The sequence below is a fragment of the Polypterus senegalus genome, chromosome 6 (genome assembly GCF_016835505.1).
Source record: "Polypterus senegalus isolate Bchr_013 chromosome 6, ASM1683550v1, whole genome shotgun sequence".
NCBI lineage: Eukaryota > Metazoa > Chordata > Cladistia > Polypteriformes > Polypteridae > Polypterus > Polypterus senegalus.
Window position 1 is genome coordinate 176,957,816 of NC_053159.1, and position 22,727 is coordinate 176,980,542.

General features: G+C 40.0%; 1 protein-coding gene across 1 annotated transcript in view; it reads right to left on the reverse strand.

Moving 5' to 3' along the window:
* slc25a12 (solute carrier family 25 member 12) overlaps window positions 1-5,873 on the reverse strand; it is a 102,316-nt gene extending 96,443 nt beyond the window's left edge. Inside the window, exons 1-2 of the mRNA XM_039757623.1 lie at window positions 5,739-5,873; window positions 4,898-4,951 (exon numbers count right to left, since the gene is read on the reverse strand). Of these exons, the coding sequence (XP_039613557.1) occupies window positions 4,898-4,951; window positions 5,739-5,750 (66 nt within the window). The 5' untranslated portion in view covers window positions 5,751-5,873. The remainder of the gene's footprint in view (window positions 1-4,897; window positions 4,952-5,738) is intronic.
* Window positions 5,874-22,727: the final 16,854 nt, after the last annotated feature.

Genomic DNA, 22,727 nt, shown 5'->3' on the forward strand with positions numbered 1-22,727 from the left:
CACCAAGCGCACACCAGGGACTATTTAGAATCGCCAATGCACCTAACTTGCATGTCTTTGGACTGTGGGAGGAAACCCACGCAGACATGGGGAGAACATGCAAACTCCACGCGGGGAGGATCCGAGAATCGAACCCAGGTCTCCTTACTGTGATGAAGCAGTGCTACCACTGCACCATCGTGCCACCCTTTTTCCATAGTGCTTTATATAATCTATTAAATGTATGATGCAACTAAAAGTATGATGATAATTCTCCATTGCTGTCATTTGGTTTGGTTCAGCAACAGTTCACTCCAGAAATAAATGACAGCATGTTGTGAGTTCTACTGAGAAAATCTGCTGTGCACTTCCATTTGTTACGGACCCGTATGCATCTACTGCCATAAACCATGCCAAACAGATCACAACGGACTCATCCAACCCAGGCCATCACTTATTTTTAAAAACTCTCTTCAGTCATAAACCCCACTCATGCACACAACCACAGGTGTACAATTTAAAATTCCTAATTAACCTATCATGTCTGACCAACTGCTTAGTAAAGCACACCGCAGTAATATTCTCTAAGAAAAACACTAACATTTCAACAAAGTACTTTATTTCACACATGCCTCTATGACAGCATCATATAAAATATGATGGGTTTATGATGGGTAGCATGGATTGTAATAACATAAAAACTGACTCAGTACAGTACAAAACATGTCTGCTCTATATGGAATGGACAAGTTAAATAACTTTCACACTTTAAATGCTTTATGTCAATAAAAACTGAAACTAACAAAGTTAACCAGTTTCTCTTCCAGAGCAATAGCCCTCACTAACCTATAATTTAGCCTGTCTCCCTCATTCATTTGTGTGTTCTGTCATATATAAAGGTGTGTGTGTGTTTGTGTGAGTTTATGCATAAGCACATGGATGTGTGTGTGTGTGTGTGTGTGTGTGTGCGCATACACACTAAACAAACACATGCTTTCATTTGCACATCTCCTGTATAACTGCACTATTCTGCAATTGTTTATTGTGTATGTTGTTTAACTTACAACAGAAGACCTCATCACATACGTGCAAACAGCATTAAGTACCTCCAATGCTACAAAGTTAAATTCCTGCACACTGAGTACTGGTGAATAAAAATGATTTTACCTCTGATGTGATACCATTCCCAGTATAAGACACTACATGGCATGGTTGGTTTACTTATTGCTTGCACTGAACAGTGAGCTACATAACACAAAATTCTCAAACTAAGTTAACTGACATAGGAGTCAGAAGTATTGCAGGACATACTGTACTCTTGCATAGAATGCCAACCAGTTGTAAAACCAAACCCATGCACACAAACAAAGGAGTACAATTTATAATTCCTAATTAACCTATCAGGTCTGACTGACTGCTTAGTAAAACAACCTGCAGCATTATTCCCTAAGGAAAACAATATGTAAACTTTCAACAAACAATATGTTTCTAAGAAAAACACGATGTAAAACTTCAACAAACTATTTTATTTCACACTTACACCTGTGATAGCATCATATAAAATCTGGTGGGTTAATGACTTTGTGAAGTATTTAGCATGGACTGTAACATATCATTAAGACTAACTCTGTACAGTACACAAAATTTCTGTCCTGTCTGGCATGAACAAGTTAAATAACTTTCACGCCCGAAATGCTTTAGGGCAGTTAAAACTAATATACACATAACCAGTTCCGCTCCCAGACCCACAGCCCTCACAAACCTGTAATTTAGCCCGTCTTCCTCAGCTGCGTTCTTTCATATATGAAGGCGTTGCGCGCATGCACGCTAAACACACACTTTCATTTGCAAACTCCTTCATAACTGCACTATTCTGCAACTGTTTATAACGTACAGTATGTTGTTTGACTTCTTTTATTTAATTGTGATGTTGCTTTCTATTACAAAGCTACCAAGTTAGATTCCTGCACATTATGTACTGGTGAATTAAAATGACTTTTTGATTCTGATGCGATACTATTCCCATTGAAAAGACACTAAATGACATGGTTGGTTTACTGTCTGCTTGCACTTTGAAGTGCTTTACAGATTCCACTGAACAGTGTGCTGCATAACACAAAATTCTCAAACTAAGTTAACCGAGGGCGGCACGGTGGCACAGTTAGGAGACCTGGGTTCGCTTCCCGGGTCCTCCCTGCGTGGAGTTTGCATGTTCTCCCCGTGTCTGCGTGGGTTTCCTCCCACAGTCCAAAGACATGCAGGTTAGGTGCGCTGGCGATCCTCAATTGTTCCTAGTGTGTGCTTGGTGTGTGGGTGTATGTGCCCTGCGGTGGGCTTGCACCCTGCCCAGGGTTTGTTTCCTGCCTTGCGCCCTGTGCTGGCTGGGATTGGCTCCAGCAGACCCCCGCGACCCTGTGTTAGGACATAGCAGGTTGCATAATGGATGGATGGAAGTTAACCGAAATAGGAGTTGGATGTATTACAGGAAATACAGTATCCTTGCACAGAATGTCAACCAGTCATTCAACCAAAGAGTATAATTTAAAATTCCTAATTAATCTAACAGATCTGGCCAACTGTTTGGTATAGCAGTCTGCAGTACTATTTTCTAATAGAAACACTATGCAGAATTTCAACAAAGTACTTCATTTCACACTTATCCCTGTGATGGCATCGTATAAACTATGTTGGGATAATACCTTTATGAAGTATTTAGCATGGATTGCAATATACCCATTAAATTTAACCAAGTACAGTACTCAAACATTTCTTTTCAATCTACTTTGTGCAATTGAGGTATGCAATATACAGACGTGGACAAACTTGTTGTTCCTCTTACAGCTCACTGCAAATGTGCTGTATGCCTCTTGAAAAGTGTTCAAATGAACAGAAATTGCCTCCCGTATCCCTGCATGCCTTTGATAGGTCATCAACTAAAGCAGCAGTTCCCAAACTCAGTCCTGGGAACCCACTATGGCTGCAGGTTTTTTGTTTTAAACTCTTAAGGACAGTTAAAAGTAAAACTAATATACACATAACCGGGCGGCACAGTGGCGCAGTGGGTAGCACTGCTGCCTCACAGTTAGGAGACCCGGGTTTGCTTCCTGGGTCCTCCTTGCATGGAGTTTGCATGTTCTCCCCGTGTCTGCATGGGTTTCCTCCCACAGTACAAAGACATGCAGATTAGGTGCACTGGCGGTTCTAAATTGTCCCTAGTGTGTGTGTGTGGGTGTGTGTGTGTGTATATATATATATATATATATATATATATATATATATATATATATATATATATATATATATATGCCCTGCGGTGGGCTGGCGACCTGCCCGGGGTTTGTTTCCTGCCTTGCACCCTGTGTTGGCTGGGATTGGCTCCAGCAGACCCCCGTGACCCTGTAGTTAGGATATAGCCAGTTGGATAATGGATGGACGGATACACATAATCAGTTCTTTTCCCAGAGCAACAGCCCTCACAAATCTGTCACTTAGCCTGTCTTCCTCTCTTATTCATGTGTTTCTCATATATGAAGGTGAATGTGTGAGTGCAGACATATTAAAACAAACACACGCTTTCATTTATAGTCTCCTTTAGAACTGCACTATTCTGCAACTTTTTATAATGTACAGTATGTTGTTTAACTTGTTGTATTTATTTGTGATGTTGCTTTCTGTTACAAAGCTACCAAATTCAATTCCTGCACATTACGTACTGGTGAAAAAAAAAAAAATTTTGATTCCCAGTGACATACACTACATGGCATGGTTGGTTTACTAATTGCTTGCACATAAAAGTGCTTTACAGACTGCACTGAACAGTGAGCTGCATAACACAAACTTCTCAAACTAACTTAACCAAATTGGGGTTCAGAAGTAATCCAGGAAATACAGAATGCCACCCAATCATATATTGTATAGCCCACTCACTGCACACAAACACCAGAGTACCAAATAAAATTCCTAATTAATCTAAGAGGGTTAATCTAAAGCAGTCCGTAGTAATATTTTCTATGAAACAAACTACGTAAAATGTCAATAAAGTACTTCATTTCACACTTATCCCTGTGATGGCATAAGATAAAATATGTTGCTTTAGTGACTTTGTGAAGGAGGTACTTAGCATGGATTGAAATGTACAACTAGAACTAACTGCACACAGCACACAATATTTCTGCTCTATCTGGTATGAACAAGTCAAACAACCTGCACATAAACTAAAAGGACAAATTCAGGTCAAAGCACGGTCTGATGCATACATAGATGGTTACCCAAGAAACAATATTAAACTGAGTGACATGCTGAAATGAGTACAGTGCGCAAAACTTCTGCACTATCTGGTACAGGCTAGTTAAGCAATCAATAGATAAACTAAAAGGACACAATGAACTTGAGGCTGGGTTAGATATGAAAGTGGTTATCCAAGGAACAAAACTGTGATACAACAGGAAAAAAGAAAAACTTTTTTTGGCCAAGGCATTTACTAAACTGATCTCCTAAAAATGTTGTGTATAAAAAAAATTATATTAACAACTGGCTTCATTTGACCATTTTCTGAGATACATTATTTGTTATTGAACCAAAACAGAAAACTTCTTGTTCTTTAATTAACGGTTTTTACCATTGACATAGGAAAGTAATTTTTGACCAAAAAAATGATAAAATCAAACCAAGTCAAATTTTGGACAAATTCAAATCAACCCAATGTTAGATGTTAACTAAAATAATAAACTAACTATCTGAATGAATGTCATCTGTAAGATTCCGATAGTTATGGCAGTGGTGGTTGTAATAGTTGGAGTGCCATACGTGATAACAACATATAAATATCGCCCTGGTTTCAGAAATCAGACCTTACACAGAAATGATAACTTGGCTTCACACCAAAACTGTTACATTTAAAATCTGTAAGATGCCTTACCTTCAGGAAAATCCCCTTCAGCTCATTTGGATCAGCTCTCCTTACTGACTGCAGCTGAAAGGCGAGAAGAACATGATGTAAGCTAAGCGCACACACAGGAATTAACAACTTACAGAAAAGGGAACAATCACGGACATCTTCCTGTGCCTGACAGAAGTTAATTTTAACCTGTTAGAAGGCAATAAGGTACAATCTTTGAACTACATGAAGCTGGCATCCACAGCGCAGAGAGAGGATTTTTTTGCTTTGGAAAACAGAACATCCCCCCGTGTGTACACTTCCTTCGTGCCTACTGGTTTGTCTTTTGCTTTTTAACCTGCAGCCGATAATCACAAGCCAAAGCGACGCTGTTCTCTGCAATCGGTGACAAAGCATCCAGGAGGAGCCGGAGCAGCAGCCGAGAAAAAGCACTCGGGAGGCTGCGAGCTTCTGTTGTCGGCACCTTCCTTATCAGCAAACAGGCACGATCGATAATGAACGAAGTGCCTGGCACGCGCGCTCACACAAGCCGCTACACAGGTAGACAGGAAGGCACAGTTGGTGTCCCAGCTGCACGGGATGACCATGTCGCAATCGCAATCCCAATCATATCATAAAGCGGTTAAAAGCACAGCAGCTCAAGGCCGGACTTGAGGGCCAACAGTTGCAGAGATACAGCAGAGCCCAGGCAAGGCAATTGTTTCTTGTCTTTAACACACTCATATCGCATGACTCACGGCGTCATTTTCTGATTATCCTCACGCTTTATAGCTGCCCCGGATAACTGACAATACAAATTGTTACATATTAAAAAATAAAAAGTAGTAAAGAGTGCATAAAGTGGTATAGTAGCCAGAGTCACCTTGACCGCCATGCTGGGTGTGACGTCACGGGTAAGTGGCGCAGGCGCTTGCCTCGCGTATGCAAATGAGACTTAAAGAAGCGGGTGGGGCTCGATGGCTGCTAACGAGTGGCGCGAAAACGGGGTTTCGTCTGAGCCTTTCCGGACGGGCACAGGCGTGTCGCGGCTGGTTAGTGGCAGGCAGGCAGGCAGGCAGGCAGGCAGGCGGGCAGGCGGCCGTCAAACGCAGCCTATTGGGTGTAGTGGCAATCGTGAGGTCGGCCGGGATTTCGGTCTTCCTGAAAGGTCAAGATAAGTGGAGCCGATTTTTTTCAGCCGGAGGCGAATTGTTGACATAGTAATGTACAGTAAAAGTTGGGCGAGAGGCCCTTTTGCATTTTTTTTGTACCTCCAGGGGATGAGATTCGGCATTGCCTAGCTGGGGACGATCATTAAAAAAAGCCTGTAAGGATCTAAGTGCAAAAATCGGGAGTGGACTCTCCTAGACTTTCTCATATCCTCAGATATGGGTGAAGGATATTTAAGGAGTAAACCGCAAAACAATGATTATATTTATATATAATGTACATTAAAGAACCATCAACCACAAATCAAATTAATAATATGTTGGACTTCTTCTTCTTTTGGCTGCTCCAAATCTTTCTGTCCTCTGTATCTTGTTCTGTTAAACCCATCACCTGCATGTCCTCAATTACCACATCCATAAACCTACTCTTAGGCCTTCCTCTTCCCTGGCAGCTCTATCCTTAACATCCTCTTCCCAAGATACCCAGCATCTCTCCTCTGCACATGTCCAAACCAACACAATCTCGCCTCTCTGACTTTGTCTCCTAACCGTCCCACCTGAGCCGACCCTCTAATGTCCTCATTTCTAATCCTGTCCATCCTCGTCACCCGCAATGCAAATTTTAGCATCTTTAACTCTGCTACCACCAGCTCTGTGTCCTGCTTTCTGGTCAGTGCCACCATCTCCAACCCATATAACATAGCTGGTCTCACTACCGTTCTGTAGACCTTCCCTTTTACTCTTGCTGATATCCATCTGCCACCAATCACTCCTGTCACTTTTCTCCACCCATTCCACCCTGCCTGCACTCTCTTCTTCACCTCTCTTCCACAGTCGCCGTTACTGTGTACTGTTAATCCCAAGTATTTAAACTCCTCTACCTTCACCAACTCTGCTCCCTTCATCCTCCCCATTCCACTGACCTCCCTCTCATTCACACACATGTATTCTGTCTTGGTGGTCCTGCTGACCTTCATTCCTCTCCTCTCTACAGCAGGTCTCCAAATCTCCAGGGTCTCCTCAACCTGCTCCCTACTATTGCTACAGATCACAATGTCATCAGCAAACATCATAATCCATGGGGACTCTTGTCTAATCTCGTCTGTCAACCTGTCCTTCACCATTGCAAAAATTAATAGTATATTGAGCAATTATTACAAAAGTAAAGTTAAATTAACCAGATTGTGCAGCTGCATGGAAAAAAGTGCCACTTGATCAAAATCTACGTTTTGTACCTGATACTTGTATGCAAAATTTGGTTGACCTAAGTGAAAGTGCACTCAAGTTATTTTGTTTATAGACATACAGACTTATCAACAACAAATCAAATCAATAATGTATTGAACAATTATTATAAAAGTAAAGTTGAACTAATTGGACTCTGCAGCTGCATGATTCAAAAATTACCACTTTCGGTTAGCAGAAATAGCTCAAAAGTTGATCGAAATCTACGTTTTGTACCTAATTCTTGTATGCAGAATTTAGTTGACTTAGGTGAAAGCGTACTCAAGTTATCATGTTTATATACACACGCACACACACACAGACACACATACTTATCAACAACAAATCAAATTAATAATATATTGAACAATTATTATAAAAGTAAAGTTGAATAAATCAGACTCTGCTGCTGCATTAATAAAAAAAGTACCACTTCCGGTTAGCAGAAATAGCTCAAAAGTTTATCGAAATCTACGTTCTGTACCTGATTCTTGTATGCAAAATTTTGGACTAGGGGAGGTCTAAAACGCTGAGATTCATCAAAATCTCAAGGTTGAATTTTTGGATGATTACAATACTTTTTCTAGACGTTGTATACGAGAAAGTAAAAAGAAAAAATTACTATGAGGTCAGTCATGTAATCCCCCAACATCACAAAAAGCCCACAACGTCAGTCACGTAACATCCATTGCATTAGACTATGATTAACATTAGGACCCCGTTACACTGTGGTTAAGATTAGGGTTGTAGGAGGGTTATCTCAGTCAAAGGGCATTTTGTGACTAACGCTGTGGGCATTACCTGATCTATGTCATAGGTATTGTAAGCTACAGCTAGACCTTTTTCTAAAATGGCTGGCTTTCATCAGTCACTAAGGTTACCAGATGCATGCGAACCCAAAGGTGGACACTGAGGATCATAAAGGAGGACAAAGGAGAAAATACATCCCATTCTTTTAATAAAAAACAGTGTGAACGGTGTGTTAAAATGAAAACTTAAAAAAACATCTAATTTGACAGATCACAATCGAGTCATCAGAATTAAAAATTATAGTATAACTTTGCAGTTTCATATTTTTCAGATGAGACGACTTTTTGCAGCAATTCATAGTTCCCGCCAACATAGACGTGGAACTCCAGGCAAAAGCGTTCTTAAAATTGTAATTTGTAAGAAGAATTCTTCTGACAGAGTCAACAGACGGTCTCTTTCTTTCTTTTGTCCACTGTAACATAGAGATGATAGCGTGCAATTTCAGGCAATAACACGATCAAATCAGTGATTAATAGGGTTACCAGACGTCTGGCAAAAGGAGGATATGTCCTCCTTTTCGGGCATTGTGTCCTCCGTCCTGCAGGCATTGCCTAAAAAGATGAAAATGTCCGGCTTTCGTCTGTCACTAACTTGACCGTGTTACTGGTTGAAACTGCACGCTATCACGCATACATAAATCACCTATGTTTTATCAAAACAAAGCACGGCTACGTGCTACTCAGCATATTTCCAGCAATTGAGAGGCTGTTGCAGTTATTCCCCGTGCTGAAAGCATACTTTCACAGCATAAATTAGCCACAGATAGGCTACTGACCAAGAATGTTTTTGAGAACAGGTTTTCAGAAGTATATTTGTGGTTTTTGCATTCGCTGATGTCAGTATTTCAGATAAAAATTGCAGCTATTGAGAAGGAAGAAGCATCGGTGTTGGAGGTTTGTAGTATCTTACAGTCAACAAAGCAAACTCTACTTAGCAGACAGAGTGAAACTTGTATTTCCCTGAAAGTGAAAGAACTTCTGAAAAAATTGTGTGATGACGGTCGAGATGAAGAATGCAAGACATTCGTGACAGAGATTCATGACTGCTCCGTGTACCAAGGGCGCATTGATTATTGGGAAAAGTGAATGACACCCTTCGATGATTTCAGTGCTTTCATTGAATGTTTTTAAACAAAGACAAAGACAGTACGTTTAATGATTTGTTGCCATGTGTACAGTATATGAGCGATAGGGATACTGTTGTCGATGATGTTCAGCTGTTTGACAAGTACTGCAACCTGAAATCATTTGCAGGACAGAAAGATGAAACGTTTTTTGATAGTCACCTTCATGAACAGTGGTGTTCATACTTTCAAAGGTGTACAAATGAAGCCAATTACCCAGAGCTGGTTAAAATCTGCAAATTTTTCTGTTGTATTCCTGGGCACAATGCCAACATTTTAATTTTGATAACTCCTTCATTTCTAGAGTTTTTATTGTAACACACAATTAACACTGTGTTTCATGAATAGAACGGGACGTATTTTTAAAGCTTTTATTGTAACACACAGTTAACACTATGTTTCGTGAATAGAATGGGACGCATTTTCCTTTGTCCTCCTTTATCATGGCACCAATAACGGCGGACTGCACGATAACGTGCAGTGAATACAGTTGACTTACTGTATAGTTTTCATCCTCTTTCTCTGTACATTTAGAATTTGTTTGCTTAGAGGTTGATGTGCTTGCTGCTTCCTGAGCAGCTCTTCTTTTCTCCACCCTGGCGGCCCGCTTCTTCTCTTCTTCCGTCGACATTTTTTCACGTTAAAACTGATTAAGTCAGTGTTTGTGTTGCAATTACTTAGTACTATTTTCTTAATTTTTCACATAAGCTGGCACTTAAGTGTTCAATCTGCCTAAAGAATGATTTAAGATATGAAGAGGTAGAGGAAGTGACGGCAAAGGTGGTAGGGATGAGAACAGCGCCCGTGCGCATGCGCCACACCGCCGCCCTGCTGGCGAGAGTTGATTCTGCAATAAAATTAAATAAAAATAAAGAGTAATAAAAATCACCACCCAAAAGCGGATAGTAGATGTCACGTAGTGTATGTGTACCAAATTTCAGGTCAATAGATGAAACGGTTTGTGAGCTACAGGTGATTTAAAATCCTAGACAGACAAACGGACCGCCACTGTAGCGTAATACGTGAATAGAACAGGACGCATTCTCCTTTGTCCTCGTTTTTCATGGAATTGTCCTCCTTTATGACCTTCAGTGTCCTCCTATGGGTTCTCAGGTATCTGGTAACCCTAGGTCTGGCCAACTGCCTGGTAAAACAATCTGCAGTACTATTTTCTAAGAAAAACACAATGTAAAACTTCAACAAAGAACTTTATTTCACACTTATCTCTGTGATGGCATCATATAAAATCTGGTGGGTTAATGACTTTGTGAAGTATTTAGCATGGATTGTAATATACCATTAAGACTGAGTACTGAGTACAGTACACAGTGTTTCTGTTCTGTTCGGCATGGACAAGTTACATAACTTTCACGCTTTAAATGCTTTAGTGCAGTTAAAACTAATATCCACATAACCAGTTCCATTCCCAGACCCATAGCCCTCACAAATCTGTAATTTAGCCTGTCTTTCTCAGCTACTTCTGCGATCTTTTATATATGAAGGCATGAGCGTGTGTGCATGCACACTAAACACACACACACACATGCTTTCATCTGCAATCTCCTTTACAACTGCACTATTCTGCAACTGTTTATAATGTACAGTATGTTGTGTAACTTGTTTTATTTATTTGTGATGTTGATTTCTGTTACAAACCTACCAAGTTAGATTCCTATACATTATGTACTGGTGAATAAAAGTGATTTTTTGATTCTGATGCGATACTATTCCCAGTACAAGACCCTGGTTTGCTGATTGCTTTGAAGTGCTTTACAGACTGTACTGAACAGTGAGCTGCATAACACAAAATTCTCAAACTAAGTTAACTGAAATAGGAGTCAGACATATTGCAGGAAATACCCCTGCATAGAATGTCAACCAGTCATTCAACCAAACACATGCACACAAAACAAAGGAGTACAATTTAAAATTCCTAATTAACCTATCAGGTCTGGCCAACTGCTTGGTAAAGCAGTCTGCAGTACTATTTTCTAATAGAAACACTAGCTGGGGTGTCGAACTCCAGGCCTAGAGGATTGCAGGTTCTCATTCTAACCCTTTTCATAATCAGTGGGCAATTTTCACTGCTAATTAAATTCTTTTTCCTTTCATTTTAATAGCCTTGTTTTTAAGGATTCAGTGCTCTGACTTGATTCTTTTCTTCATTAAATGACAGCCAAACGGAAATGAGACGTCAAATATGCCAAAAGATGACCAACTAAATTGGGGCTTCAAACTCTAACCAATTTCACTCCAATCATTTTCTTGATGAGAAGCCAATTCTTGCTGTTAGTTAACTCATTATTTAATTCCATGGCTTGTTGCGGACATTTCCAAAACTGTTGATTTTCTGTTTTTTCTAAGAACATCGTTCAAAATGTTTTAGTGACCTGAGAGATCAACCTTACTGAGACCTTCACCTTTCTTTATTTTCAGATATTGTGTGACGAGCACAGGTGAGCTGGTCATGTGGTGGTTAGTTTTGTGTCTCATTATTGTTTGGCTGCTATTTAAGGAAAAAGAAACAACAAATGGGCTTGAGTCAAGTTAATTAAAATTAAGGCAAAAGAAGTTATTAGCAGTACGAACTGGTCACTAATGAAGAAGGTGGTTAGAATGAAAACCTGCAGCCACTGTGCCCCTCCAGGACTGGAGTTCGACACCCGTGCACTATGCAAAATTTCACATTTATCCCTGTGATGGCATCATATAAACTATGTTGGGTTAATGACTTTGTGAAGTATTTAGCATAGATTGTAATATACCATTAAATTTAACCAAGTACAGTACACAACATTTCTGTTTGATCTGGTTTGTGGAATTGAGGTCCACAGACGTGGACAAATTTGTTGTTCCTCTTACAGCTCACTGCAAAAGTGCTGTATGCCTCTTGAAAAGTGTTCAAATGAACAGCAATTGCCTCCCGTATCCCTGCATGCCTTTGATAGGTCATCAACTAAAACAGTAGTTCCCAAACTCAATCCTGGGGACCCACTATGGCTGCAGGTTTTTTGTTTTAAGCTCTTAAGGACAGTTAAAAATAAAACTAATATACACATAGCCAGTTCTTTTCCCAGAGCGATAGCCCTCACAAGCCTGTCATTTAGCCTGTCTTCCTCCCTTATTCGTGTTTTTTTTATCAACTAAGGCAGTGGTTCCCAAACTCGGTCCTGGGGACCCCCTGTGGCTGCAGGTTTTTATTCCAACCAACTTTCATTTTTCATTGGACTCTTAGCCTAATTAAGTGAGTCACTATTTCCCAGTTTCTGTGTTTTGGAGTCAATGTAGAAATTACAGACTAAGTCTGGTAGATTTTTATTAACATTTAATAAGCAGTTATATGGGAAATATGTCATTTTTTGAAGTTGTTAGCAGCATTTTCAACCTATATTTTATTCTGCTTTTCCAGGTGTTCTGGTTATTTAATTGATTCTTTACTAATTAGCGGGTTTAACGCTGAAGTTGTTGCAGTTTTTATCATCCTGGGTGTCTGCTGTACTGGTTGTTAATTGTCACTACTAGGGCTAAATGAAGGGAGCAAACTACACAGGGGAAAATAATAGGAAAACACCAAAACAGAGTTAAGTATTTATAGCTTTAGAAAAAAATATAGTATTTCTAAATCTCTTATAAATGTAAAAAAAAAAACACAATGTTGTGTTTTTCTGAATGCAGAATACGAGAAGAGTAAAAAAGTTCAGCTAATTAAATAAGATCAGTTGTTATCGATTATTATTACAGATTGTGAAAAACAAAAACCTGCAGCTACAGTGGGTCCCCAGGACCGAGTCTGGAAACCACTTAACTAATGCAAAGTAAGCATGAAAAAAAGGTCAAGTATCGCTTATTCTACAATGATATTCCAAAATTCCTTGGACACATTTATTTGTACCCTTAGAAAAGATCCTACATAACTGGACTCCAGTGATTTTTTTCAGACTAGCTGTTTTCTTTGATTAGGATCACACATGTCTCCAATCATGCAATCAGTCAGTCCGACGATTTAAAGTCGTCACTCTGCTGTTTAGTGTCATCGTGTGTCCTACACTGACCAGAGACAGAGACAGAGACAGAGACAGAGACAGAGACAGAGACAGAGACAGAGACGGAGACGGATACGGAGACGTCTAAGGAGATCAGAAAGAAAATAATAGACAAGCAAATTACAGTCGACATGTTGACTTTATTCTCGACATTTCAACTTTAATCTCGACGCTTATGTCGAAAATAAAGTCGATTTGTTGACTTTATTCTCGATATTTCCACTTTAATCTCGATGCTTTTCCACTAAGCGGAGGTGCAGGCAGCGATCTCCACACAGAACCCTTTCATTTCATGATATTCCTGCTCTCTGAGCATTTAGAAGTCTAAGATACATACTTGATATCATTGAAATCTTGAAATGCATTAAAGCAGGTATTAAACACATGGGGGCATGGTGGCGTGGAGGTTGCGTTGCTACCTTGCATCAAGAGGGTCCCGGGTGTTCCCTGCCTTGAGTTTGCATGTTTTTTCTGGTGGGTTTACTGGGTGTGCTTCAGTATCCTTTCAAAGTCATGTAGACTGTGGGGTTTTGTTATGCCAAATTGACCCTGCTAGTGTATGTGTTGCTCGTATTCACCCTGCGATGAGCTGGCACTCCGTTCAGGATTTGTTCCTGCCTCGCGCATGATGCTTGCTTGGATGGGCACAACCTTGAATGGATGGCATAATTAAACATGTCTAATGAAGATTTTTTAAAGTTCTGAACACTCTGTGTCCTAAGTTTATAGCTAGTTTTACTTTCACAAAGACGTTTATCGTGTGGTGATTGGTTATGTGGAGAAACAAAATGGAGGGATAGGAACTTGGGGTTTGGTATGTCAGATAGAGACAACACGCATGCAATAAAGAAAGCCAGCTCAGAAGAACATCTATTGAATTCTGTGTTTGTATCTCCGAACACCAGATCATGAACAGTTAAACCATGTCGACATTAATCTCGACATAAACGGCGAGAATAAAGTTGACATGTTGACTTTATTCTCAACATATACTTTTTGTTCTTCAGTGTGTAAGTGTTTTTTTTTTTTTCTTCTCCATGGCCCTAATACGCTTCCATACACAAAGGCTAGAAGACCATCTCAGAATAGCTTGATATTCCTGTGATAAATGTTGCAAATTTTACGAAGATGTTTTAGGTCCATGGGACTGCAGCCACCCTCTCTGAACAGTGAGAATGGTAGACAAAAAGCCAAGAACAGCTTCCAAAGAAATACAAGCTGAACTTCAAGGTCAAGGTCCATCAGTGTATGATTGCATCATTCGTTGTTTTTTGAGTGACAGTGGGCTCAGTGGAAGAAGACCCAGGAGGACTCTATTATTGAAGGAAAAAAAATATTAAAAGCCAAACTGTAATTTGTTAAAATGCATATTAACAAGCCATCATTTTTAAAATGTAAATAGATTTTTTTTTTTTAATTTAAGAATGTCAGCCTTGCCAGGAGTGCTTGGCAGCCCTCCAGGGAACTGCAGCATTCAAATTGAAAATCACTGCTCTAGCTTTACATTGCTTGCTGTAAATGGCCTGCAGGACAAACAGAACAGACTTTATGGTGCACACACTACCCTTTCCTGTCCTGGATAGTGCAGTTGCCAAACCAGGATGCGATACTTAGCGTTCAGATGCTTTCTACAGTACCTGTTTAATTTTAGGATTGCAGGGGAGACCCTAAATTTACCCAGTTACTTTAGATACTACAACCTTGCCCTTTTGACCTGAGCTTGGATTAGCTGAGCTAATATATGAACTCCATACTGTACTGTATGAACTCCAAGATACCTGAAGATGCTCACCCCTTTCACTGTAGTCCCATTGATATGGACTGGTATGAAGGACCGCTGCTGTTTCCTGCTGAACATATAAAACACCAAAGCATAGAAGATGGGTTAGTTCATACAGCAACTTGTATATAAATGTCTGCGCCTGGAAGTGTGTGTGTCTGTCTGACCCAGAAGTAAGAGGTGGTGTCGGGGTAAGGCCTCCAAGGAAAGAGAAAACTCGCTTAGCCACTAACAACACAAGCGAGGCCAGCACATCAGTAAAACGAAACATCCGAAGAAAGACAAAGTCGCTTAGCCACTATTGCACAAGCAATGCAAGAACATTGGCAAAACGAAACCTCCTAGGGGAGAGGTGCCCAGAGTAGTTCCTTTCAATCACCTGACAAATTTCCCACTGAGAACAAATAAATTTGTATCCATCCATCTTAAATATCTTTATTAATAATAATGATTCTCTGCATTTATATAGTGCTTTTCTCACTACTCAAAGCGCTCAGCAATTGTAGGTTAAGGGTCTTGCTCAATGGCCCAACAGAGCAGAGTCCCTATTGGCATTTACGGGATTCGAACCGGCAACCTTCCGATTGCTAGTGCCGATCCATAGCCTCAGAGCCACCTCTTATAAAAGAAAATCTTGAGACGAGACTATTGCCAAGAGATTTTTTCAAGTCCCATCCTCCTCGCAACCATTTCCGGTTAACAGCCCAAGCCCACGGTCCTCTCACCTCTAATTCGTGTGAATGCTTTTGTCAGACACAGTTCATGTGCTCTTATAAATTTTAACGTTTTCCTCACTTTAAGTTCCTAATAAAAGAAGTCTTATTAGGTCCAGATCTTAATAAAGAATTTCATCCCGAAGGGATATCAGCAGGAGAAATGAGTACATGGGCAATCCTAGCACCAAGAAACAATGAAGTCAAATAAATTAACGTGACAATTGTCGATCGGTTACACGTCAAATTGGTTAAATGCGTATCAATAGACTACGCTGAAACAATTGGTGGTGATGTTGCGGAAAATTAAAACATCAATTTACAATATCCTGTAAAATATCTACAACCATTAACTCCGTATGGTCGTCCACCGGCCAAATTACTGTTGAAAGAAGGACGTATCGTAATGTTATTGTGGAAATTTATATCTAAGTAATGGGCTATGCAATAGGACAAATTAGTTGTATTCAAAATTCTGACATGTAAAATTTTAACAGGCGACAAGAAAGGTAATGTAATACATCCACAGATAACATTAGATACTATATGAGATCTTGATAAGCCATTCGTATATATAAATGTTTACAGTTTCCCGTTAGAATAGCTTTTGTTAATGACAATTAACAAATCAAAGGGACAAACATTCAAAAAAGTCGGTTTATTTATTAGAGAGAAAGAAACGATATTCACTCACGGGCAGTTATATGTTGTGTTGTCACGATATAAGTCCAAACATGGAATCAAAATTCAATGCAATATTGACGAAAAGTTAATTCAAAAAATTGTTTTTACTGAAGTTTTACAGTAAAAGTGTACGTTTAAAAATAATTGCGTATTAATTTCATAGCCAAACAGAATGAAAATGTATAACGCAATGAATACCTCTAACACAACATAAAACATAATTTTCTTTCAATTTGTTACGTTTTACTATTTTTTACTATGGTTAATTACTCACTGTAATGTAAAATAGTTAGTTCTATTATGCATATGTAACAATACCCATGAAAATAACAATCTGTTTAAATTGTACATCCTCTTCCACATACGCAAGCAGCGGATCCGCAAAGTGGCTAGCATGTAGTGCCCGCCTGGGGGTTGGCGAGCGAAGTGAGCAGCGAGCAGAGTCCCCTAGTTTTATTTGGAAAGAAAAAATTGGTGTCTGTTTTATTGCGAGTCTTTGATCCATTGATGTCTCAGGAACCCCCCAGGTCACTGAAATAGAACATAAGTGAATATTTTACACATAATGCATCGCACTTATAGTGAACCTTGAATAATACAGACAGGTTTATCATGGAATTAGCATACTTTTAATATCATATTTAGAAAAGTCTACTCACAAGAAAACCTCTTTCTGTATTCATGTGTACACTGAAACCTGAATCTCTGCTACTTGCAGTTTGATGAATGGTTACTCAAGGGTCCTAGCATTATGTTTTTGAAAGTCAAGGTAAATACTCCTATTATGTTCTTCTGATATGAAATGTTTCTGTTGTTTCCTTGTAAAACTTCCGCATTCAGCTAAAACAGGACCATCGGCGTCTACCCTTGTGATGACTGTCCACTGACATGCCTGATGAGGATGACTGAATTTTTCCTTTTTTTATATGCTCGTGTCTGTTAATTTGCTTGGCATGCAAGTTAAGATAACCGGCCTGCAGTTTTCAAGGTCTGCTTAATATCCTTTGTATGCAATGGTGCTGTTTTGGCCAACTTCCAGTAGTTTAGTTTCATATTTACCCCTTTACAGAGTGCATTTCCTAATGTTTCGTATGTTTCTTGTATGTTTCCTATATCTTCTTCTAATATTTATGGTATGGCTTACAGTGTAAAAGATATTTGCTCATTAAAAATAAATTTTACAGATCATAGCATTCTGCCTGAAGCAAGAGGTATGATGTCATGCACTTATTTTGTTTTCATTTTGAATATTGTGATATTACATTGTAATAAATATATCTCAGTGCAAAAATTGTAGCAGGGCATTTGCCAAATATTGACACATTTATTGATGGCTTGTCTCAGGCTGGAAGCCGACCCTATATTTGTTCTGCCCTATCGGATTTCTGCCTTTTGTCCTTTAGAGGGTCTTTAGATTTTAGCCCCTCATTGCTTTGACCTAATATTTTTCAGTTTATTTTCAGGGTCACGCTTACAATAATCTAAAAAACTGTCAATATCTCCAGCTTACTCCTCAACCCTTCATGTTTATTTGTTTTAGTTTATTCATATTGAGTACACTTTAACTCATTGTCTCACAACACTATATAATAATTAGAAATATAATAAGAATGAAAGGAATTTAACATAACCTTAAAATGTTAAAATATCACTGGGAGATATACTGTATTAAAAAATGTACCTACAGGTACAGCTGTATCCTTTAGTTTCATTTGGATAGAAATCGTCTGCAAACAGGCCCATGATTTGTGAAGATGCTGAGGCCAAGCCTGCCGAACTACAAACTGCAGCGCCCAAACCTCTCAATCCTCTGCAAATTTCTCTAGTATTTAGTATAAACAAGCCCTAAATTAAATAGCTTATGCCTACAATATATATTTTTATTACCCTGTATAAGCCACAGACCACCAATATCTCTCAAGTTAAAATCTGGACATGCAGGAAAGTTGAGAAGAGATGGGCCCCTTGATGAAAAGAGCAATGTAAACTCTTGGGTTTTAAATAATTGATGAGTGCTGGGAAAGGAGTGTAGGGGTTGTCAGACAGATATGATGGACAGCGAAGAGTTTGACACCCACCCAGTCAAGAAATAACGGTAGATTAATTAGGGGCAGAACTTGAGCAGTGAAATATTGAGGAGTCAGATGAGAATCAATTAAGAGGATGATAAGAATTGTAATAAATGCAAGAATTGCTTTTAGTTGTTGGCTCATTGTTCTATCTGAGATGAGTCTGTATGCGCGCCATACAATTAAGTTTAATTCTGTTGTCTGTTCTGGAGTCTCTGAGTGCCTTTTTTGGGGCTGAGGGTGTCCCTGCCATGTCAGCCTGCTTCAACAATATACACTGCATAATCACTATTCATATATGACCTTTCCAAACTCTTTTTGTAAAAGTTAAATAAAATTTTCTAGTGATAAATACCAGCGATTTTGCTGTGTACGTTTACAATTAACTGATATTTTAATCAAGGGAGATTCGTATTATAATGCATGTATGTAGTACACACTAATTTGATTTGACCCTAAGCCATGGGTCTCCAACCTTTTTTCCCCTGAGAGCTACTTTTACAAAATAAAAATGGCTGAGAGCTACTCATGTTTTCTAACATTTATTCTCATCGATTTTTTCAACCCAAACAAACTGAATAAGCTTGTTTAGCCTGAACATTTACAAAATGTTGGTGTCCACAACTCACATTTTGCATTAAAACATCACAAAAAATATTAAGTTCACCTCCAAGTGCATTTTGTATGTCTGTATGCATTTTCTAGTGTATCTCACACTACTGAATTAAAACATGAATGCTGTCAAAACAAAACGATGTGATACCAAATACAAAGATATTCCTTATTCATTTGTCATTTTGTCACATGTCACTGTGTCACTTTATTCACAGGTCCAGTTGCATGTGTGACGTGTTTTTTAGTTCATCAGATGACTGGCACTGCATGGAGTCAACAAGAGAGGCAGGTGTCTGGTGGAGTGGAGCCACTGAGGTTCACTCTTATGGAGTCATTTAAATGTTCGTCTGTCAGTCTTGTTCTGAGCTTTGACTTCATGACATTCACGTCAGACTCACAGAGGTATGGAGACCCAAACAAAACAGACATTTTCAGAGCTGCTTGGTGAAGATTCTTATAATTATCTGGCTCTGCTAAGCTCCAGAAATGCTGAGAAGGCTGTTGAGACTTTAACTGCACATTATTTTGAAGGATTACTAATATATAATATAGAAAATCCAATGTCTCGAGAGAACTACTTAACGGTTGATTTTGCGACTTCTCTCATTTCTTTTTGTATCAGAGTTTGCTTGCGGTTCCGATTTATTTGTGCGAATCCCAGAGACACACAGTGGACCAGGTGGAGGGGCCTTCCTCACTCACTCACCAGCTTCGGTTCGTGTTCCTTAACTCCGCTTAGCTAGCGAATGAGAGAACAATTGAATTCAACTTTGTTTGATATTTAAAATAAAGTGTTACTTAGGTCTTGATGAGTTTGAGTCCGGATATTCTCTTAAGTGTATGCCACATTGAAAATATAGATTGCAATTCAGATTGTGGATCATGATATGATTTTTTGGAACGATTGCCCAACCCTAATTTGACTAATCAAGTTTTCAGATTTATGTAGGATTCATTAAGCCTTTGGCAAGCTACTTGTAAAGGGGTTGCGAGCTACCGGTAGATCGCAAGTGACGAATTGGAGACCCCTGCCCTAAGCCATAGGGTGGGTCAATGAGGAAAGTGGGTGTTTTGCACTTCCATCAAGAATAAAGAAAAGCCTTGTAAATAGTCATAAATGTTTTGTTTTTTATATTTTATAGCGTGTTCTGATTAGGGGAGGGCTCTTTTGACAATTGTTTTGGGATCTTTGCTGGGCAAGTGTCTAATTTGCATGTAGAATTAGCCATGCAGTGCTGGCACACTGGGATCACTGTTATTTATCTGGAGGCAGTACTCATAATACTGCAATTTGTTTTGTTTTTTTAAATGCTTGCAGGATGGACATCAGGCAGTGTTTCTCAACCTTTGCGATTTTGGGTGGGGGCTGGAAGTGGGCATTTATTAAGCGCATCTTGGCATTTTTGCTTCCTCTTCTGCTTGTGACCACGTCAACAATGCATATGTGAATGTTTTTTGCATGGCTGCTACAGCTCTCTGATGTCACACTAAACCTTGCAAAACATCAGTGGGCGCTTGGAATAATATGTTCGTTAAAAGTCTAATCTATTCTTGATGTGTCTGCGTTGGGAGCAAGGGCCACATGGTCAAAATGATGGTAGAGTGACATTTAGAGACACATCACCACATGCTGTGCATGGAAATTTTTCTGACTACACTGCATAGCAGATGTGCCGGCCATGTATCCAAAATGGCGAATTTCATGGAGGGGCCGGTTACGTGGGTGCCAGAATAACAAATGAAGGGCTGAATATGTTGCAATAGGTCAACAAAACACAAGGAAGACATGCAAAAGCATTTGAAATGCTTCTACTCATCATGTAGGTGACCCGCTCACGAGAATATTACACCCGCCCTCCCTTCACTGCTGTCTGTCAGTTGATCTGACACTCCACCTTCTTCCTCCAAAGTCAATAATAGAAGGCACAGCTCTTGTTCCATCAGCAGAGTCTCACATCCTCTGCGGTGACTTTGTTAGCCATGTGGCACTCAACTGAACACTGCCAGTTATTGACTAGGAGAGCATCAACGTGTCAATCAAACGGACCGCAATAAGTATAAATGTGTTTTGGTCGCTCACGCAACATGGACTCACAGCCTATCACGTGATAAATATAAACCAGGCTTCAGCCGGCCTCATGACAAAGTTCCAGGAAAACTTTTCATTCAACAAGGTTATCGGCGAACACAGTATATTCGCTGTGGAAAACACTTTGGCGAATTTCACCAATCAACTCTATCTGACAGCTGTCATAAGCATGACAAAAGAGCCACAAAAAGGTTTGGGTTCAGCCAACCATATATCATTCCTTTGCCTCAAAATGGATATTATCAGTTGTGACAGTAAGGGGCGATGTTGTCCCCTTGAACCCTTGGCACTCGACTCCAGACACCAGGTAAAAGTCCAAAAATTCTTTATCTGGGCTATACAGTACTGCACAAGCACCCTCCTCTCCACAATTCTCATTATTAAATCAATCACAATAACAATAAACCAATCCTCCACTCCCAGACGCGTTGCCACCTTTCCACCCAGCTCAGCACATTGTCTGGGAGTTCCCACAATCCTTTTATAGTCCATGACTCGGCAGTGCTTCTGAACCCCCAGTCCATGTAACTTCTTAGCACTTCCGGGTCAGATCAAAACTCTTCTTTTTCTTCATCCCGGAAGCACGTCATTCCCCTTGTCCATGTGACTCAGATGTACTTCCGGGGCATAGGGCAAATAATATTCTTTGTTCCTCCCTGCAGCTCCATCTAGCGGCCCCCGTGGTATCCAGCAGGATTGTGGATGAAAGCTCCATTATCCAGGATTCCCTGCTGGTCTTCGGGGCACCTCCATGCTGCAGGGAGGGCTCCATCTGGTGGCCTGGGGGTATGACAAGCCGGCCATAGACCACACAGTGTACAGAAGTGTACAGACTGGAGTCCACAACAAAACTGATTTGATAGCACAAAGATGGCGGCTTTAAGGGAGAGCAGAGGAAGTGACGTCATCAGTAGGGCCTGAACCGGAAGTGGCGTCATTGGGGTAGGGGCCGGAAGTTACATCATCAATGGGTCCGGAACCGGAAGTGGTGTCATTGGGCCTGGGACTGGAAGTGACATCATCATTGGGACTGGAAAAACCAGAAGCTGCGTCATTGGACCCAGAAACCAGAAGTGACGTCATCAGTGCCAGGCAGAATTTCCAATAACTGGTCTGTAGAGAAGTGAGAGAAAGAGTTAGTGCACTCCACCACCTCCTGGTCTGGTATGGAATTACTGTCATTCAGGCCCATGCACACGTGTGTGACACAGCATACTGGGATTTGCAATGCAATCATTTCCAACATCAGTCCAAACTTTTGTTTTACCAGAGTACTTCAGTTAAATGAAAGTTCTTAGTACATTTTTGGGAACGCTGTAGTTTGGGTGTTTACTCTTTCATTTTGCCTTTAGAGTTGTCATGGTGCTCTGCGCCTGCACTTTGTGGGAAACAGTCATCAGTCAGTCATTTTCAAACCCGCTACATCCTAACACAGGGTCATGGGGGTCTGCTGGAGCCAATCCCAGCCAACACAGGGCGTAAGGCAGGAACAAATCCCCAGGCAGGGTGCCAGCCCACCGCAGGGCACACACACACATACACACATATACCAA